The sequence below is a fragment of the Macadamia integrifolia genome, unplaced genomic scaffold (genome assembly GCF_013358625.1).
Source record: "Macadamia integrifolia cultivar HAES 741 unplaced genomic scaffold, SCU_Mint_v3 scaffold958, whole genome shotgun sequence".
In the NCBI taxonomy this organism is placed as follows: domain Eukaryota; kingdom Viridiplantae; phylum Streptophyta; class Magnoliopsida; order Proteales; family Proteaceae; genus Macadamia; species Macadamia integrifolia.
Window position 1 is genome coordinate 159,775 of NW_024870601.1, and position 19,516 is coordinate 179,290.

The 19,516-nt window shown below is 42.6% G+C and overlaps 1 protein-coding gene across 4 annotated transcripts in view; it reads right to left on the reverse strand.

The window, feature by feature from the left end:
- LOC122070638 overlaps positions 1-19,516 on the reverse strand; it is a 105,193-nt gene that overhangs the window by 37,798 nt on the left and 47,879 nt on the right. For 2 of the 4 annotated variants that reach the window (XM_042634827.1, XM_042634825.1), the window contains exons 15-22: positions 16,477-16,614; positions 16,044-16,286; positions 15,547-15,674; positions 13,229-13,352; positions 11,827-11,994; positions 8,854-9,001; positions 8,615-8,715; positions 7,884-8,045 (exon numbers count right to left, since the gene is read on the reverse strand). In XM_042634827.1, the coding sequence (XP_042490761.1) occupies positions 7,884-8,045; positions 8,615-8,715; positions 8,854-9,001; positions 11,827-11,994; positions 13,229-13,352; positions 15,547-15,674; positions 16,044-16,286; positions 16,477-16,614 (1,212 nt within the window). The remainder of the gene's footprint in view (positions 1-7,883; positions 8,046-8,614; positions 8,716-8,853; positions 9,002-11,826; positions 11,995-13,228; positions 13,353-15,546; positions 15,675-16,043; positions 16,287-16,476; positions 16,615-19,516) is intronic. The other 2 variants (XM_042634826.1, XM_042634828.1) reach the window with 2 other exon arrangements.

Consider the following 19,516-nt stretch of genomic DNA (forward strand, 5'->3'; position numbering starts at 1 on the left):
TACCAAACCCATGTGACAACCCAGCGAAATAGGCATCGATTCATCCAAGAAAGCTGCCTGAAATTCTTCCTAGCGGTAGAACGGAGTTGGTCTCAGTTGCAGGTATGAAGACTGATGGTAAAGGGGTTTTCAGCAACTGCAATCTGAGAGTTTGTGATCGCCCAGGTGGGTATGTCCTTTGTCCAAAATCTCAGGTAAAGAGAGTTAAGATTCGGGGAGATTGGTCGAATCCCTCTCAGGTCTACTGGTTTGATGATGGCAGAACTTAACGCAGGAAGATGAAGAAGAAGGAATCAAGAGAAAGAAGACAACGAAGAAGAAAGAAGAAGAGAGAGAAAAGAGGTCGCAAGGAAGAGAAGAAGACGAAGAAGGGTGGGTTCCAGAGAAGATGGATAAGAAGAAATAAAGAGGGAAAGAAGAAAGACAGCAGAAGAGGGAAGGGGATTCTCGCAGAGGAGGGGAGAGAAAGAGAAGAAGGGGTTAGGGGGGAGAGAGGCACGCAGGCAATGCTCAAGTTTAATTTTTCTTCAATAATCAACTATCCTTCCCATGAATTACATGTCCAATATATAATAAAATAAAATTAAAAACCTTCTAATTAAAAATAAAAACTACGATAGAAATAAAATCTCCTACACCCAAGCTAACAAAATAAGGAAACAACTAAGGACTCAAATAGGGAACAAATATTCTCAAATAAAATAAAATCCTAAATATTCTATTAAACTTAGAATCCAAATTAGTAACTTGTACCCAAATTGGATCTGGGTCTTGATCCGGGTTCTGGAGCAGGCTTGGGTCGATCCATCGGAGTGCTGCTGCATCAGTAACAAACAGCCAAACCAAGAACAAAGGAACCAGAAGAAATTTTTTTTTTTTTTTTGGGGGGGGGGGGGTGGAGGGGCATCAAGAGGGGAGAAATAGGGTTCAAGGGAAGGTTCCAAGAGGCAGTGATGTGGCTATTTCTGATGGAACTAGGGATAGGTCTAGACTGGAGGGGGCGGATTTTGGAGGTAACATCAAAGAAGATGGCAGTCCAAATCTTGGCCGGGGAGCGGGAATTGGATGACCATCTACGAATGTTGCGCTCCATCCAAAGGTGGTTAATGGTAACAGAGAAGGCTAGCTTTCCTATGGTGTCACAGATGGTGTGGCCTCCAAAAGTCATGTCAATCCAGATCGATTCTCTATCAAGGGGGAGAATGGACCTATGAGAGGGCCAGCACTTAGAGAGGACTTTCTTCCAAACCAAGGAAGAGAAGGGACAAGAGAAGAAAATGTGGGAAGAGTCCTCCAGATCATGAGGGCAGAGGCAGCAATAGGGGTTTACAGGGATATGACGGTTGATGAGAAAAGATTGGGTAGGGAGACAATTAGAGAGGCATCTCCAGACCGTGAAGCTATAGCGAGGAATGTGGCATTCGAACTAGACAAGATTTCTCCAAGAGACAAGAGGCCCGAAGGATCTAACGAAGGACCAAGTAGAGGCAGAAGAAAAGATCCCATTAGAAGAGGGCAGCCAGGTACATTTGTCTTCCCTACCACGATGCCCTGGGGGGAGGGGGGAAAGGGCAGACCAAAGGTCTGCAAGAGGGGGGGAGGACAAGGGTCAAGGGGGGAGACCAACCCAAGGGGGAAAGAATAGAGGAAACAAGGGCATTCAAAGGAAACCCCAAGTAATAGATCATCCTAGGAGTGACTATGGAGGAAAGAATGCCAGAAGGGTGCTATGGGTCAAGCCACAAAGAGGTTGATTGGCCATTACCAATAGAGAAGGAGATGGCAGTAAGGGCCAAAGGCCTAAGGATGAGGATTTTCCTCCAAATCCAAGAGGCATCCGAAGGGGTGGGAGCAGTCCAAAGGAAGTGAGAGGATAGCAGAGAGGACTGAAGCCAGTCGACGCAATTTTCCAAATAAGCTTGAGGATACCAATTGAGTTAACTTCCTTGATTTTTCTGATACCCAGACCACCCTTCGATTTGGGAAGGCAGACCCTGTCCCAACTAATGGGATGGAGAAAGTTGGAGGAGTCTAATCCTTTCCAAAGGAAGAAGCAAAAAATCCTTTCAATGCCCTTGATGGTAGATGAGGGGAGGACGAAAATACCAGACCAATAAAGGTACATGGACTGGAGAACCGACCGAATGAGGGTGAGACGACCAGCATAGGATAAAAGCTTGGCTTTCCAAAGCTTGAGCCTCTTTCTCAAAAGGTCAAGCAAGGGGGAACAGTGGTGAGCCGAGAGACGAGAGGAGATGAGGGGAAGGCCAAGATACATGACAGGAAGGGAGCCACGGGAGAAGCCAGTGATATTAAGGAGGAGACCTTGGGTTTCTTTGGAGACACCCGAGAGGAAAAGATTAGACTTGAGAAGATTGATACTGAGACCCGAGAGAGATTCAAAGGAGTGGAGGGAGGACATAATGGTGGAAATGGAGATAGGGTCCACCTTTGAGAAGATCATGATATCATCAGCAAATGCGAGATGGGTAAGGCGGAGGGATTTGCATTTGGGGATAGGAGAGATCAAATGCAAATCCGTAGCAGTTTGGATAGAACGGGATAGGACTTCTAGAGAGAGGGAGAAGAGAAAAGGCGAGAGGGGACAGCCTTGACGAATACCCCAAGAAGAGGGGAAGTAACCAACTGGGTTACCATTAATCAGGACGGAGAATCTGGGGGAGGATATACAATAGTGAATCCAATGGACAAAAGAGGGGGGAAACAACATGTGAAGTAGCACTTTAGAAATAAAGTCCCATCTAATAGTGTCAAAACCCTTGTGGATGTCGATTTTGAGAAGGGCCGCAGAAGAGTGAGATTTACGATCAAAGCCCCTCAAATCTCATGGCAGAGAATGATATTGTCCCCTATGCTCCTACCAGCAATGAAAGTGGATTGGTTTGGGCTGACAAGAGAATCGATGACTTTATAAATCCTGTTGGAGAGGATTTTGGCAATGAATTTGTAGAGAAGGTTGCATAGGGAGATAGGTCTGAAGTCATACATGGAGTTAGCACCTTCCTTCTTAGGGATGAGACAAAGAAAGGTGTGATTAATACCACCAATCTGATTAGGACAGAGGAAAAAGTTACAGATTGCAAGGATAAGATCCTTCCGGATAATATTCCAATAAGAAGAGAAGAAACCCATACTAAAACCATCCGGGCCAGGGGCACAATTAGCTTTGTGGGAGAGGATGGTAGATATAATTTCATCCTCAAAAGGAATGGAGTGGAGGCTAGGTAGGACATTGTCCGGGACGAATTTATTGAGGAGGTTGTGAGGAATGGGGGGGTGGAAGAAGAAGGGGGAGAGGATGGGGAGAAAATACTGGTGAAGTGGGAGACAGCTTTAGATTTGATTTCCGACGGGGAGGAAAGCTCCACTCTAGAAGCAGACAACAACAGAGGGATCGCATTTGCATTATGCCTAGCTTTAAGGGAGCGACAAAAGAAGGCCGAGTTGGAATCACCAAGGTCAAGCCACTTGATCCTAGCTTTCTGGCATAGGAAGCTCTCCTCCTGATCTAAGAGGAGGGAGAGGTCAGAAAAGATCAACTTTTCCTCCAAGGCAAGCTCAAGATTTAGGAGGTCATCCTGGAGTCTAGATTGAATGGAAAGGAGGTTGTCGCGACAAGAGGAGAATCGAGAGGAGATGTTGCCAAAAGGGACAAAGTTCCAGGATTTCAGAGCAGCTTTGACATTTTTGAGTTTCCTAGCAAAGGAGATGAGCGGAGAGGGGGATGGGAGTACACCATGCGTCCTGGACAATTTGGATGAAATCAGGGTGGGAGGACCACATGTCAAAGAACTTGAAGGCTTAGGGCCGAAGGGGCAAAAAAGGATGACATGAATATAAATAGGACTATAATCAGAGATCCTAGGGAGATCAAAGGAGGCATGAGAGGAAGAGAAGGAATCAAGCCAGGCTTCATTGACTAGAACCCTATCATGCTTACAAGCAACCCGGAGGTTACCAGAACGCCTATTGTGCCAAGAAAACTTAGTCCCAGACCAGCGGAGGTCATTAAGATTAAGGTCATCTAGACAGGTATTGAAGGAGTCAACAGCCTGACTATCAATGGGGTTGCCTCCAAACTTCTCATGACTGAAATGGATGACATTGAAATCACCCACGACACCCCAAGGGCTAGAGCCAGTGAAGGGGGCAAAGAAACAAAGCTCATCCCATAGAGAGCCTATGGGAAGCAAGATTATGAGCGTAGATAACAAACAAGTAGCAAATGAGGGAGCCAGAGGGTTGGGAAATGGAGAGCTGCCTAGCATGGGCAGAAGAGGAGAGGACTAATAGATGGAGGGAGGAATGGTCCCAGAGAATCCAAATTCGGCCATTAGAGCTATGGATGTAGTAAGAAGGGAAGGACCAAGTGGGGGCTATGGAAGAGGCAATGCGTCTGGCATTGACCTCAAGAACACGGGTTTCAGGGAGACAACAGAGATTAGTCTTTGAGGAGCGGATGCGGGGAACGAATATCAGCTTGCTTGGCCAAGGAATTAGACCTCGGACATTCCATATGGTCCAGGGGATCATGGGGAGGAGGGGGAGGGAGGGGGCCGCACATACTACGAGGAGCAAGGAGAGGGAGGAGGTTTGGAAGGAGTGGTCTTAGAGGATGACCGGCGACAGTACCCAATGACTAGGGGAGGGGAAAGAAGGCTTTTCTTAGCTCTAGAGGAGGACCTCACAAAAGTGCGACGTTTCTTCTTGGTAACAATGGGGACAACAGAAGGGAGAGGTGGGGGGATGGTGCAGGAAGCCATGGTGTGGGGGGGGCAGAGGTAGAAGAGGTGCAGGGGTGGTGGTGTCGTCCTGAGAAGGAGACAGGGGCAGCAACGGTTCACAGGTGGCAGGGCGGACATCCGAAGAGGATTTCGAGCCAGCCAAGTTGTGGTTGATCAGCAAATTGTCTTCCAACGCCCAGTTGTGGGGCGAATGATCCATAGTGTTATTGGATCCAATAGTCAAAGTGCCGGGGCCAGAAAGAGATCCAGGGCAGAAGCAACAGTATCCCGAGGAGATAACAGGGCCACGGGGCATTCCAAGGCCGAAGCATGCATGGAACTAGTGGACGACATCGGTGGAGGACCTTCCAAGGTCGGGGAGCCCTAAAGGAGGGAGCAAGGATTCCCAAAAGGGGAAATAGAGAGCTCACAAAAATAGGCAGGAGCAGCAGACAAGAAGATCTCACCAGACTCAGTCGACTCCACAATTGCAGCAAAAGAGGAGACAAAAGGGAGAGTCTAATGAGCACGGACAGAGATGGCGGCGACCAGCTGCATCGGCGATAACAGGGAGGAGACATGGTCAGTAGCGGCAGGAAACGGCGGCGAGGCAGCAGGAGATGGCAAGAGATGGCGGCGACCAGCGGCGGAGTCTTCAAGAGGTGGCGAATGATGGCATCGTGTGGTTGTGGCGGTGTCGGGTGGAAGCATGCGAACAGTAGAAGCCAGAAGGGCTTCGGCGTTGCAGGCAAAAGGCAACGGCAACGGCAACACATAGAGCTCAGACACGGGTAAAAGAGAAGGGGTAGCTGGGTTGGGTAGGTCGAGTGGGTTGGGTTGGGGTAAGGAGGTAATATCACAAAAGCAGGTGAGCGGGTCGGGTGATGGTGAGGTTGTATTTGGGTTAGAAGTTGAGGGGGGTAAGGGAAGGGCAGCCTGGTTATAAAGATTACCTAGAAAGAGGGGATGATCTTTCGGGAATTTGGAGAAAGTATTGAGGAGTTGAACCGGGATAAATTGATGAAGAGCCATGAAAGAACCGGTTGGGTCAGACCAGTTCGAAGGAGTGATAGATGGGGTTAAAGTCTGACGAAAAGGATCAGACCAGGAAGGGTTAACAGAAGGGGGGAGAAGGTTTTCACGAACAGAGGAAAGGGAAGATGGAAGGGGAAGAAGAGGGGGAAGGTGGTACGACCGTACGAGGTGCTAGAAGTCGAGAGAACTAGCAAAAGTAGCGTGTGCAGAAGGGATTTCCTCAACAGTCTCGAGATCCGAGAACTTGTTAGGACCAATGGTCAAGGAAGCATTCATTGGACTGTTGGGATCTTCTCCAACGGGCAAAACAGAGTCGGCCGGTGGGAGATTCGAGACATGTAGGTCATGAGTAGTGGATTCCAAAGGCGGCTACCGGCGCCACGATCCAGACCTTTTCTTGTGTGTTTAGGTCGGACTACAATGAATGTGCTTTCAAAGGAAGTCACAGCCGAAGATGAGAGCGGAACAACAGGCATTAATGGAGTATTAGGGATATTCTTGGTGCAACGGGCAGTCAAATGGCCAAAAAATTTGCATAGGGTGCAAGTTGGAGGCACCCAGTCTTATTTTACCTCTTGGGAGAAAGTATGGCCTTCACCGTCATCCACTAATATTGTGGATGGAAGGATCCGGATAAGCATCAACCTCCACACAAAATCGCGCAAATGATAGTCGGTCCATCTTCTTCGTTCTATTGTCGGAATATAATGGTTTTCCAATGACCAACCCAATGTAGCTAAGACCAGTGGCACACCAATATTGCAGTGGCAGATTTGGGAAGATAACCCATAGGGGAAGAGACGATGGCTCCGAACGACTAAAGGAGGTGTGCTTGTCCCACTGACATAGGAAAATAGGCTTCTTCTGTACATACCAGATACCACCGTCAATGGCAACTGTTTTGTCACTAACATTTGAGAAGTTGAATACAAATGTTCCGTTATCGAGCATGAAAGTAGAGAGATCCAAAGGGCTTCCATTGCTTCTGAAGAGAAGTCTGGACAACAGAGAAAGGCAGATGGCTTCCAAGGAAATTCCCTACTACACAATTGCTCCATTTGCTGATCTCGGGAGCAAGCAGGTCGGGCGGACAGAGGGCAAAAGGGGTGGAGTTTGAAGACTGGGGTTGATGGAAGAATAAGGAATACCCAGCAGATTGGGAGGGAGAAGAGGAGGGAGCTGGGGAGGAGACAACCATGGTCCAAGGACAAGAATCTGGAGAAGGAGACAGAGAGGAAGGACAAGCTTGAGAAACACAGGCAGGGGGAGTAGCAGATGAGGAGACCAGGGGGTCAGACACCGGAGGGGAGTGGTTCAAGCCAGGGGAAGGGCTTGGGTTGACGGCAAGAGCCGTCGGAGAGGGGGAGGGCATTCAGGGGTTCAGGTCTTCGGAGAGGGGTTCAGTTGGAGAAGAATCTACAAACACGTAACTATTAATCTCTTGTACTGATGTACTACTCTTTATGGGCTTATAATTTAGAATTGTTACAATGAAACTATGAAAGTTATGATAACCAAGAAAATAAAAGGACCAACCTATAATATAACTAACCACAGCTCAATTTCATCCCATTGGACTGCCACAGGCCCTTGTGGGCCTTTTACACTTATGTCTAGGCCTCCATACGGGATCATAGTCTAAGTGTCTAACAACTGCAAGTCTGCAAGACTGCAACCTTCCTTAATCTTGGAGTTGAAATCAGTTTGAAAGACATGTAGAGGTATTGGCTCTTGAGAGGTTCTTGAAGAAGAGTTTGCATATAATTGTAAGCTGATTGTATTTGTTATGACGGTATTGGCTCTTAAGAGGTTCTTGAAGAAGAGTTTGCATATATTTGTAAGCTGATTGTATTTGTTATGACACTTCTTTAATGCAGGTATTGTATAGGTTTTCCCTAGACCATCCTAGTCTACAGTTTTGTCAACTTGTTGATAAATAAGATTCAATATATTTATGAGAGAGAGAGGATAGGGGGGAAAATGAAGATGATGAAGCCTGATACAGAAAATAAACCTACAATATTTCATAATAGTTTTATATAAATTCAAAACACAAACAAGAAACTGAAGAAAATACTGCAAAGCCATTCCCTTGTTCCATACCGCAGAATCAAGAAGTTCCAAAAGAAACAGTTTTCCAGATTGAAGGGCCGCGAAGCATTCATCATTTCCTTTCAAGGATCCCAACATGGCAGCCATGTCTGCAAGTTTGTAAAACAGAGTAGCGACAGATACACGTGCATACAACTCTGTGTTGATAAAAACCTGTAGATTAGTAAGTTAATAGTTAGGGACTTTCTCATGTTACCAAATTAGATACGATTCGACCAGACCTTAGCTAAAATGAGCCAAATGCATAAAATAAAAGATATAATTTGTTGGAAGCATTAAGACCTCCTTTGAGATATCCATGTGCACTTATATCTTTTGAGGCATTCAGGGTGCTTGAAACTAGTTTCAAAAAGGTGAGGCCCTTGGTTGGTTTGGAACTCCAAGTGAGGTTTCAACCAGGTTTGAAAATTAAATTTATTTCAGATATTCTGTCAAAACTTCCAAGAGATCCAACAAAACCAAATGAAAAAAGCTCAAGTGATTTATATTTCATATCTTTCTCCTATTTCTCCTCCCATTGCTATTTCCTGGAGAAAATAGCTAATAAGTCAAAGACTATCTGTAAATAAAACGTGAACAAGTCATGTGTAGACAATCTTGATTCATTTCTAGTGCTTCATCACAATAGAGATATATACGGCTTAGGTTCAGCTGACAAAGAACTAATCTGTGGGTCACAGACTCAGTAGTCAATATTTGATACATGAAAATGATTTGCTTACTTCAGTGAGCTCAGAATCTGGATTTGTAGCCAATAATGAAACCTCTGTCCTTGCATCATGACTTTCAACTAACTCAGCTTCAAAATCCTCATCAAAAGCCACTGGTCAAGTATATTTGCATATTAAAATAAAATTGAAAAAACAGTAATGAAAGAGGTATATCCTTATCCTAAACCTGAAATACTACATACATTTAAAATATTTAGAGAAGGTTGGAGAGGGGGAAAAGATGAAAATACCTGATCCATATAGTGATAGCAACTTCAGCTCTTTCACATAATACTTTATTGTTCTTGGATTAAGAAGCCACAACCCAGTCAGGTGTAATGCCGCAAGACGAATAGTACGAGGACTCTTGGTACCTTCATCAAGGATTTTTTCAATAAACTGCGAAGAAAAAATTATAACAATTAGATGGTTACCACAACACACAAAATGATCTGGAAAGGGAAAAGAAAAAATCCAGGTAACACACTGCAGCAAAGAGGAGATGATGCAGATTCTTCACCAAACTAGGCTTATTTTATTAGGAATAAGCCTAGGTTTGGGTTCCACACATGTTGGGCCTTTGATTCCATGTGTTTTGAGTGTAATAGGCCACTTTTTGGGCCCAAACTGGGGTATTAAGATTGCATACGGGATTTACTGATTAGTTTCCTTTTACATTAGTTTCCTTTTTAGTTGGGTTCAATTCAAGTTATATTTGGTTTCTTCGGGTCAAGTCATTAGTTGTTAGTTTCCTTTTTGAAGGTTTCCATTTTTAGTTTTTTAGAAACTACTGCATTGGTTTCCCTTTTAAGGAACCTTCTATTTTGTAATTCCCTCCCCATCATTATAAATAAAGAAGAGAAGTCTCCTAAGGCGGGAATGATTGGAAGAATTAAACCATGGCTGCTGCTGCTGCTACTGCTGTTACTGCTGTTTCTCCTTGTTGGGAATTGCTTTGTGTTTGATCAAAGCTGGTGGAGTTGGTGTTTGATCCAACTGACCCTCTGCGGTGGGAAGTCCGAGGGGTTATTTCTCCTTTATTATCTTCTTCTTCTATGCTGTCCAAGGTGTTCAAGACCTACAACTTCAACCTCAATCCATCACAGGTAACTGAATCTGGTCATTTCTCAGTTCTGCCCAGAAATTCCAAAATTTCTTGCTCTCCAATCTCTCTCTCCTGGACAGACAAACCATCTAACTAGGCTCAAATTTGGATCGAAGATGCACCTCTCCTAGTGTGAGACTCGACAAAATTTTCAGCCCTATTGGACCACCTGATTTTGAGTTATTAAAAATCCCCTCAATTCTGTCCTGTAGTGACTGTTATCCTATTTTTAGACCTAAGACTGAAATCGATAGCATAGATCTGTTTGCTTCTGATCCCTTTGGTGTTCAAACATATTTTCCATATTGTTACTAGCCTATTTCATTATCTAAGCTTGCTGGAGTTTTGTCTGCAGTCCTTTAAGTCTGATTTCCTGTGCATGTTTTTGGGTTGGTTTATGGCTGTTCTTCTGATAAAAAAATCCTACAGTTGAAGGCTTGGTAGTTTATCTATCCTAGTCTATATTAGGAGATAAAACTTATGAGGCATTGCTGCTAACAGTTCCACACTAACCCCATAAAATACAAGAACTAAACGTAAAACCAAAAGATCAATTGAATCACAAGATAAAACAATATAAGATTCAGATGCCAATAAATTGTAAGGAAAAGAAGAACAGAGTTGTATAATTCACATACCCCCCCCCAAAAAAAAAAAACCCTACATAATCAACACATGGTGAATAGCCTTTTTTTATAGTGAATATGGTTCATAATTATATGACAAACAGCATGCCCCTCTCAAAGTTCATGACAGCATATGAATTTTATGGTAGTCAGAAGACTCAGAACTCCTTTTATGGTAAAGAATAATTCATAGAAATAGCAAAAATGAGGTTGAAACATTGTCCTCACCTTTTTTTTTTTTTGGGATATATAAAATAATTCATTACTAGGAGAAGAAAAAGAATATGCAAGGGAACCAGGGGGGAAGACAGATAACAACCCTAAAAAAGAGAAACAAACCCTACAAAGAAAAGGGAACACAAGCCATCGGAGGGGGGAGAAGGACAAGCCACAAGCCAAAAAGGAGGAACACAACCATTAAGGAGGAAGGGGGTAACAAGATGGAAAAGGGAAGACCCAGGACACAACAATGAGCCTATTCCTTGGGGATCCCTCACAGAGTGAGGGGGGAGGGAAGCAAGTTTGGAACTAACAACAAAATAGAGGGCGTTCAAATCTTATCATAGAATCGAGAGTTAGACGTCCATCTACTAAGATTCCACTCCACCCAGATATGGTTGATAGTTACACAGAAGGCAAGCTTCCCGGCAGTGACAAAAACAGAAGAACCAGCAAAAGTCATATCGACCCATAGCTATTCTCTACTAAGGAGGAAAATTCTTCTTCTAGAAGGCCAGCAGCTACTAAAGACCCTCTTCTAAATGATAAAGGAGAAGGGGTAAGGAAAAGAAGAGATGAACGACATCTTCAGTGCCATTCCATCAAAGACAGCAAGAGGGGGGAACCTGAATATGCCGGTAAATGAGGAAAGACTACATAGGGAGGCAATTAGATAAGGTAAACCAAACAGTGAAACTGTGAATGTGGCCTTTAAACTAAACAATCTTATGTTAAGGGATAAGAGTGCCTTCAGATCTAACTAGATTCCAAGCTAAAGAAGATCTAGACAAACCAGAGGAAGAGGGAAAATAATTTTGCCACCTTTTCCACGATGACTCAAGGGAAGTGGAGGCAGGGCCAACCAAATACCTGCAAGGGAGGGAGGGGAGGTAGGAGGGGACCAAACACCATTTGAGATGATGTAAGCAACTGTGGCGTTCCTACCCAACCCAGAAGAGTAGACAATCATGGGACCAACAAGAGAAAAGAGCACACCTGAAAGATGCTAGTAGTCAAGCCAAAGGGAGGTCGAGGACCTCGAGGTGCCATTGCCAATAGAGGAGGAGATGGCCCCGAGAACAATAGTCCTTAAATTAGGGAATGATACATAGATCAAGCAATTTTCTATGAGATAATTAATACAATCAAAGAACAATTGTTTAGATTCATGTTCACAAAGCAGTACATCACATATGATAATATGTATACAAACAAAAACCTGGATGAAAATACCAAAAGAAATCAAACAAGACAGAGTATACTCAGTTACTCACCCACTTCAAAGGACCTTGAACCTGGTCAGCTGTTTCATGCATGTTCTCATCACTGAACAAGGAAGTATGCAAGACAGAAGACAGAAGTGCAGCGATAGGTGCAACTCTACGCTTGTTGCAGCTAACATGTAATATCCATGAAGACTGTACCAACTGCCACATCCTCTGCTATGGAAATTGCAACCATATATAATATTATAATATGACAAAAGTTCAGAATATTCATTCACAAAGCAGCCACCATAACTTCAAATACCACAGAGATGAAAAGTAGAAACTAGAGGCTAGATGAGTTTCTCGTTCTCATGATTTTTGTTTTTCTTCTTCTTAGACGGTTGTCATTCTCCAAAATGAAGGTTTTTACACCGCCCATCAAAATGTTGCCTTTGACTTTGGCCCCGTGAAAAAATAACATCTATTATTAGAGGTTCCACTAAACAATGAGATAGTGATTAGATTTAGGGCCAGTGTTTCGTAAAATGTGTGCTCAGTTTACAAGGAAACAACAACAAAGTTCATTAACATTACATTTTTTATTGTTGGTGTACGATGTCTTGTATTCTGTCGCAGTTTAACCTAGGGAGTACTGGTGCAGGCCCCCCCGACAGACAGAACGGCGGTCCCGCTTCCCGAACCTCGTAAATTTGTGTGCATTGTTTGCCCTTGTTTTTCCATTGCCTTCTGCATCACTTTTAGAGCTGTGTTTCTACACTTATGGCATCACACTTTTCTTTAATGAATTTCAAGGCATTACACTGTTGCTGAAATTCTTTCAAACAAGATATCGTAGAATGTTAAAATTCTCCCTGTTATGAATATTAATTTAAATAGAGGCTAGGCTTTCCAGATCACCAACTTCAACGTATGCAAGAAAAAATTAATCTAAATAGCTTGGGACGTTATGGGTTCTAGCTAAGGTCGATCTGATTCAGACCAACCATAGATTGCCTCAGGATTATCCAACAGGATAGTTGGATCATTTCCAGAAGGGAAACTCTATCAGTACTTGCCTCTGATCTATCCATGCAGAGTGACCCAACCACCAGGAAACCTCAGGCATTGAATCACGATTGTTCAAGCTAAAAAAAAAATACAATTCCCATGACTTAGAATGACTCATGAGTAATAAGGGCAGTGAAAACTACGTTGATCATCACCTATTTTATAAGTAAAACCCACTTGCAAAAGACCTATGGAAGGGCTTTGCTCACAAGAAGGATTTGAGATTAACAGCTCCAACATGCATCAGCCATTTGAAGGCCTTATGAACCAAAAGATTGGATAGGCCAACTATCTTCATGAGGACCAAAAATCAAGGTGCTAGAAGGGTAATGTACCAAACATCAAGTTCTTCTAGGCACTAATAGCCTGTAGGTTATGAATTGTCAAATACAGAACAAACCTGAGTGTCCACACCATTACTTGAGGAAACAAAAGAACACATCCTAGACGAAGCGAAAATCCCCAAAACTGATCTGACAGATCGCAACATGGGCAGGACATCGCTTTCTCCAGCATTCTCAAGGCTGAAAAACAATCAAGGGATAATAAATTTGAGTGCAAAAAATTTATTAAGATCTAGCCCTCAACATAGACGTGGTTTAAAAGCTTAGAAAATAAGTTTTCCCAAATGACTGCAACAACAATAAAGCATTTGATATGGAGACTTTCTATTTTTAGTACGAGAGATCCAGATTGAGCTTAAAAATAGCCATATCTATTTTCTGCTTCCAATACAAATAGTTATCAAGGCATCCAAGAGCCTTGGTCGCCTATCAAAACATGGCAACCATAATTTCCTTTTTGACAGAATACCTATGTCGTATTGAAACTTGTACAAAGAAAAAATCATTGGCCAAAAGATATACAAATGAAATCAGGTCTCATTAGTAAGAATAAGCTTCCTATTTCCATAATATAACTGGAACTTCGGAAGAAAAAAGTCTATAGAAATGGTTTTTCTAAGATGGTAATAAGTATAGCCAACTGAAATACAACAAGAAAGCACTCTCTAGATTGGAACAAGTACAGACTGTTGAGATAAGAGTCATAAGACAGGAAAGCACAGGCTAAGCTAAACCCATACAATTTTTTTTTTTTTTGGGTGATTAATAAAGTCACTATCAACGAGGAAAAAACCCCTAAGGGGGTGTAAAATAGAAGAGGGCAGACCCCAAGAAGCAACAACAAGCCTGTTCCTTGGGGAATCCCTGACAGAACGGCAAAGGATCAAGGAAAGCTTGGAGGAGACATCAAAGTAGATGGCATTCCAAATCTTAACAAAGGATTTAGAGTCAGAAGTCCATCTACAAAGGTTACGCTCCATCCAAATGTGGTTGATGGCGGCACAAAAGGCGAGCTTCCCTGGAATGTCACAGATTGAGTTGCCCAAAAATGTTACATCAATCCACATCCATTCTCTCAAAAGGGGGAGAGGTCTTCTAGCAGGCAAGCATCTAGCAAGAACATGCTTCCAAATGGTGAATGTGAAAGAGCACTAAAAAAAAGATGGTTGATGTCTTTAGTACCATTCCAACAAAGGCAACAAAATGGGGGGACAAGGATGTGACAATAGATGAGGAAGGACTGGGTAGAGAAGCAATTGGAAGAGTTTTCCAAACGTTGAAACTATGGCCGGGGATATGGTACTTGAACCAAACAATTTTGTGACAGTGGGCTAAGGGGCCGCGAGACCAAACTAGATCCCAAGCTGTGAGGAGGAGAAGCAACCAGTGGAAGAGGGAGACCAAATGATTATCCCCTCTCCCAGGAGGGGGAGGGGGGAAGAGAGGACCAGATGGAAGAGAGGGGAGAGAGACTAGGAGTCGCTAGAGATAATGGAAGAAACAATAGCATCCTTGGCAAGACTAGAGTAGACTACTCTAAGCCCCACCTTCAAGAAGAGAACTCTAGCGGGGTGCCATTTATCAAGCCAGAGGGAGGTGGATGTACCATCCCCAATGCAGAATTGGATAGCTTCCAAAGCGATAGGCCTTTCTTGGAAGATTTTGCACCACACCCAAGAGGCATCCAAAGCGGGGGGAATAGTCCACAAGGAGTCTTTACGGAGAATAGAGTAGACCCATGAGACCCATATGTTGTTGTGTTCGGAGACAAGCTTCCATATGAGTTTAAAAATTCCCACACTGTTGGCATATTTGATCCTTCCTAACCACATGCCTCCTTCCTTAGGGAGGCAAACGGAGGACCAACGAATGGGATGGAAAATTTTAAATTGAGTCCTTAAAAGGGAATCAACGGCCTTGATGATAGATTTTGGCAGCTCAAAACTCCCAACCAGTAAATGTAAAAGGATTGAAGGATTGGAGGATGAGTTCAAGACAGCCAGCATAGGAGAGGAGCTTGCCTTTCCAAAGCTGGAGCCTTTTGCGGATATGATCCAACATGGGGGCATAGTGGTGAGCTGTCAGCCTGGCAGTGACGAGAGGAAGACTCAGGTACTTGACGGAGGGGGAGCAAAGGGAGAAGCCAGAAAGCTCAAGGAGATGGGCTTTGGAATCCTCCGAGACTCCATCCAAGAAGAGGCGGGATTTGAGAAGATTTATGCAAAGACTGGAAAGGGATAAAAAATGGTGGAGGGAGGACATAATGGTTTCAATAGAAAGGGGATCAGCTTTGGAGAAAATCATGAGGTCGTACGCAAAAGCATATGTTATTATCATACTTTTGGTATAAATGAGAGCCCATTGTTATACTTACCTGTCAACAATATCAGCGAAAATGAATCTCAGTGCTAAATCTGAGAAAAAAGTTACTTCACTGTGTAGGTGAAACTTATGCTCAATGGCATGGTATGGAATAGACAACAGAGAATCTAGACACAGCCACTGCATATAAAAGAACAGAGCTGTTAGTTCCATTTGAATCCTGAAAATATACAAGAAAGTTTACCAATGTCTAGAACAAAGCTACTGACATATGACATCAGAAAATTAAGCAATAAAACCTATTAATGATGCTAAAGAACAATGGACAAATAACTCATATATGCTAAAGAAGAATGGACAAATAGCTCAGATGTACTTCTTCAATGGAATGCTATAAAAAATACAAAATGGTAACCTTCACAAAGTATTAAGATGTCATGCACCTTGGTTATACCAACTAATCAAACAAACCCAACAAGGCCTATGAACCACAAAGAGATAAGAGGTGGGCTGGGGTGAACAGACCTAGAGTGCTAACTGATTACTAACCTTCAAGTTCATCAAAATTGCTCGCCTACTCCGTGCCAAAACTCCACCAGCAAGGAGATCATTGATATTCTGAAGAAAACTAAGAACCAAAGAGTCCAGCAGAGGTTTGCCTGTTACTTTTCGTCCCAATGACCCATCATTTTCCATGATCATATTCAAAACCAATGGAGAGAGATCAGAACCCAGTGCTCTAAATACAGGAGCTAATGCTTCATATGCTGCTAGACGAATTTCCCCTCCAGCCTACTCAGGGGCATTTCAAGCAAATCAATTGGTGGAAGCAGCTTGTAAAGAACCACAAAGCATTTTAAAGTGAAAATTCCTTCATAATCACAAAGTTCCACTAAAATTCTACACAAAAATCCCCTTCACGTTTTCTTTTCTTTTCCTATTTACCTGTTTACATACAGCAATGCCACACAATAAAACATACCTCTGAGTCATATGTTGGAGAAGAGATGACCTTCTCAACGAAATTCCACAAGAAATTAAAAGCAGAATCAAGCTGAACATCATTTTTGAAGTGTGCAGACCATAATGAGATAGTTGCAACAGTCTTCATGGATAATATCTGTTCATCCACAAGAAAGACAACAAAAGATAAAGTCAAGAAGGTTTTAACTTTCATCCTACTCAATTAAAAGATGATGCTGCGATTTTAAAGGAGTAAATGTTCAACATAATCAGCTAACATACTTGAATACACATGCACTCTCGTGATGCACCCACATGTGCACACATGACACACAAATGCACGCCCACACACAGACACAAACACGCACACAAAGAGACACACACGCACGCACACGCGCGCGCATGCACACACACACACGCGGGTAGCAATTCATTAACAAAGGAATTTCTTAGTACAAAATATTAACCAATGAGCCAATGGATAGGAAACCCATAAATAGAGGACTGATGGATAGACAAGTTGAGGCATGTCCAATGCCCAACCTGATGAACCAATCATAGACAAACCATGCACCACTGATCTCCAAGACAATGATCCAGGAAAAAGAGGACAGAAAGGAACAATGGTCATCAAAAATCACACCCAATAACCCTTGGACATTAACCCTTGGACATTTTTAATCTTTTATGTGGCAGATCAATTTGCACCAAAACTACTGTCACATGTTGTTGACATCACGACCTATTCATGTGGTTTATTCATCCCAAAAGTATTACAACACATGACAGTAAAGATAGTTGTCAAGGCGTCGCCTAGGAGTCCAGGCGGTTTGCCTGGGGCCTAGGCGACAGCCGCCTTGTTGCACTGCATGTTGCCTTCTGTTTCGGCACTTATTTATGCCAAATATCATTCAAGTAAATGTTGTTATTTCATTTACTTAAAATATTATTCATAAATAAGCAAATACCCCCTATTTGAATCCAATAAAAATAGTTTAAAAATCAAATTCCAAAAGGATAAAAAGTCAACCCCCCGGCAGATCAATTTGCACCAAAACTACTGTCGCATGTTGTTGACATCACGACCTATTCATGTGGTTTATTCATCCCAAAAGTATTACAACACATGACACAATCCACAAGTCAATGATAGCCAACACGCCTTCTCGCCTAATCGCTTAGACAACCCTCCACCGCCTTGGTTCGCCTTGGCGCTGTGACAACTATGCATGACACAATCCATAAGTCAATGATAGCCAACATATGGACAGCTGAGAAAAGGTCCAATACAAAGTGAACCACATAATTAAGTTTGACTGAGAGATGTGAAAGACCCACATGATTCCCTCTCTCCTGATCAGCCTTCCAAAGTTTTACAGCAGGAAATACAAGGAGAAAAGGTTTAATAATGGGAGGCCATTCAGTTGAGATCACCCACAATATGGGTAATCTAAAGGCCGTCCTAGATATATAATGTGAGCTTGGCTAACACAGTCCTCCTCAAGGCCAAAAAAAACTTTCCAAGCCAAAATTCCTTTTAAAGGCCCATGTAAAGGGTCTTTTGCCAAACATTTATTCTCAACATAAAAAATCAAAGATTTAACTAAGCTTGGAAAAAAAGAGGGGGGGGGGGGGAAATAACGTGTCACTTACTGATAGTCTCCTACCAAGAGAACCTAACCTCATGCACTGCATAGACCTGATTAACTAATTAGAAATGAATGAAACCAAAGGTTTCTCAATCTGGGTGCAGTCACTAATTTCCAATGCATTAAAAAAATATAAACCAAGTAATTATAAATCAATTGAAAACTCAAACCACATCCAAGTGGAATTTGTTCAAATCAACTAGCCACGTCAGTGAATAATATTGGTCACAAAGACAAAGAAACTTCACTTGCAAGATTTATCTTGCAGAATGTTTTCCAGATGACCAAAAGAAAATTAAGAGAGAGAGAGAGAAACTCTAGAAACTTCTGAATTCACTCAACACTAGTCTTTGAGGACAAGACTTATAAATTCCAAAATCACAAAAATGGAATAAATAAAAGAAAAACAGAAAAAATGACAAACCTGGAAACCCTAAGAAAATGCTAACACCTATTCTATCCAGAACACACTATACAAGCTAGAGAAAGGAATACAATATTTGTAACTTACACACCATTCATCCTCCAAATTAAAAATCAATCTAATATCGCAAAACGTCTTATTCTGCTGCTAAACCTTGAATCTGAAGTCATCGTAATTCAAATTTTAGCAATCTGATGCAGTTGGGCGATGGGTTTAAAAAAAAATATATATCTTTTAATTTTGTTTCCTTAATTATTAATGTAGGGTATGGTCAAGTGTAGTAGGAAGATTGGATTTTTATGTCAGTTGCTATATAGGTTAGTTTCCATTTTTAATTAGCTACCAATACAATAGTGAAGAACTCAAATTTGAAGTTTTGAAATTGAATGTTTGCTTGGCTGAAACCTTGGCTGCCGTGACTCTCTCTTCTCTGATTTTTCTCTTTATTTCTTCTTCTTCTTCTTCTTACTTTTTAATTTTATTCCATATTTTTCTACTACTACTCTTCTGCCGAGCGACAAAGGAGTTGATCGATCTCTCCCGTTAGTGGATGGGTTGGTCGATATTCTGGCCACCACTTGCCCTTCCATAGGCGGCTCAAATCCTCGAGTTTCTCCTCCCAATTCCTTCCCTGCAGTGAGCTTCCACTCTGCATATCAACCTGGTTGCTACAGTACCAGCCCAAAACAGGTTCAGGGTTTTATTTTCAACTTCTGGGATGAACAATTGACTGCTAATCGGCTGGAATCAGTAAATCCTGGAGTTGTGATCATACGCTTGAAGTTTCAGGCCCATCTGATCCCTGTTGAAGAAGTTCTCCAAATCTGAAGGGTCGCTGGACTTTCGCTCCTATTCTTCTTGGCCAAAGGTTGAAGACAACCTAAACCAGAATCGTGGCTTGACTATTTCTCAGAGGCACCTTTTCTTTTGTCTAATATTCTCTTTTGTCCTTTGTGTTTCCAAAATACCCCTCCTTTTTCCCCCTT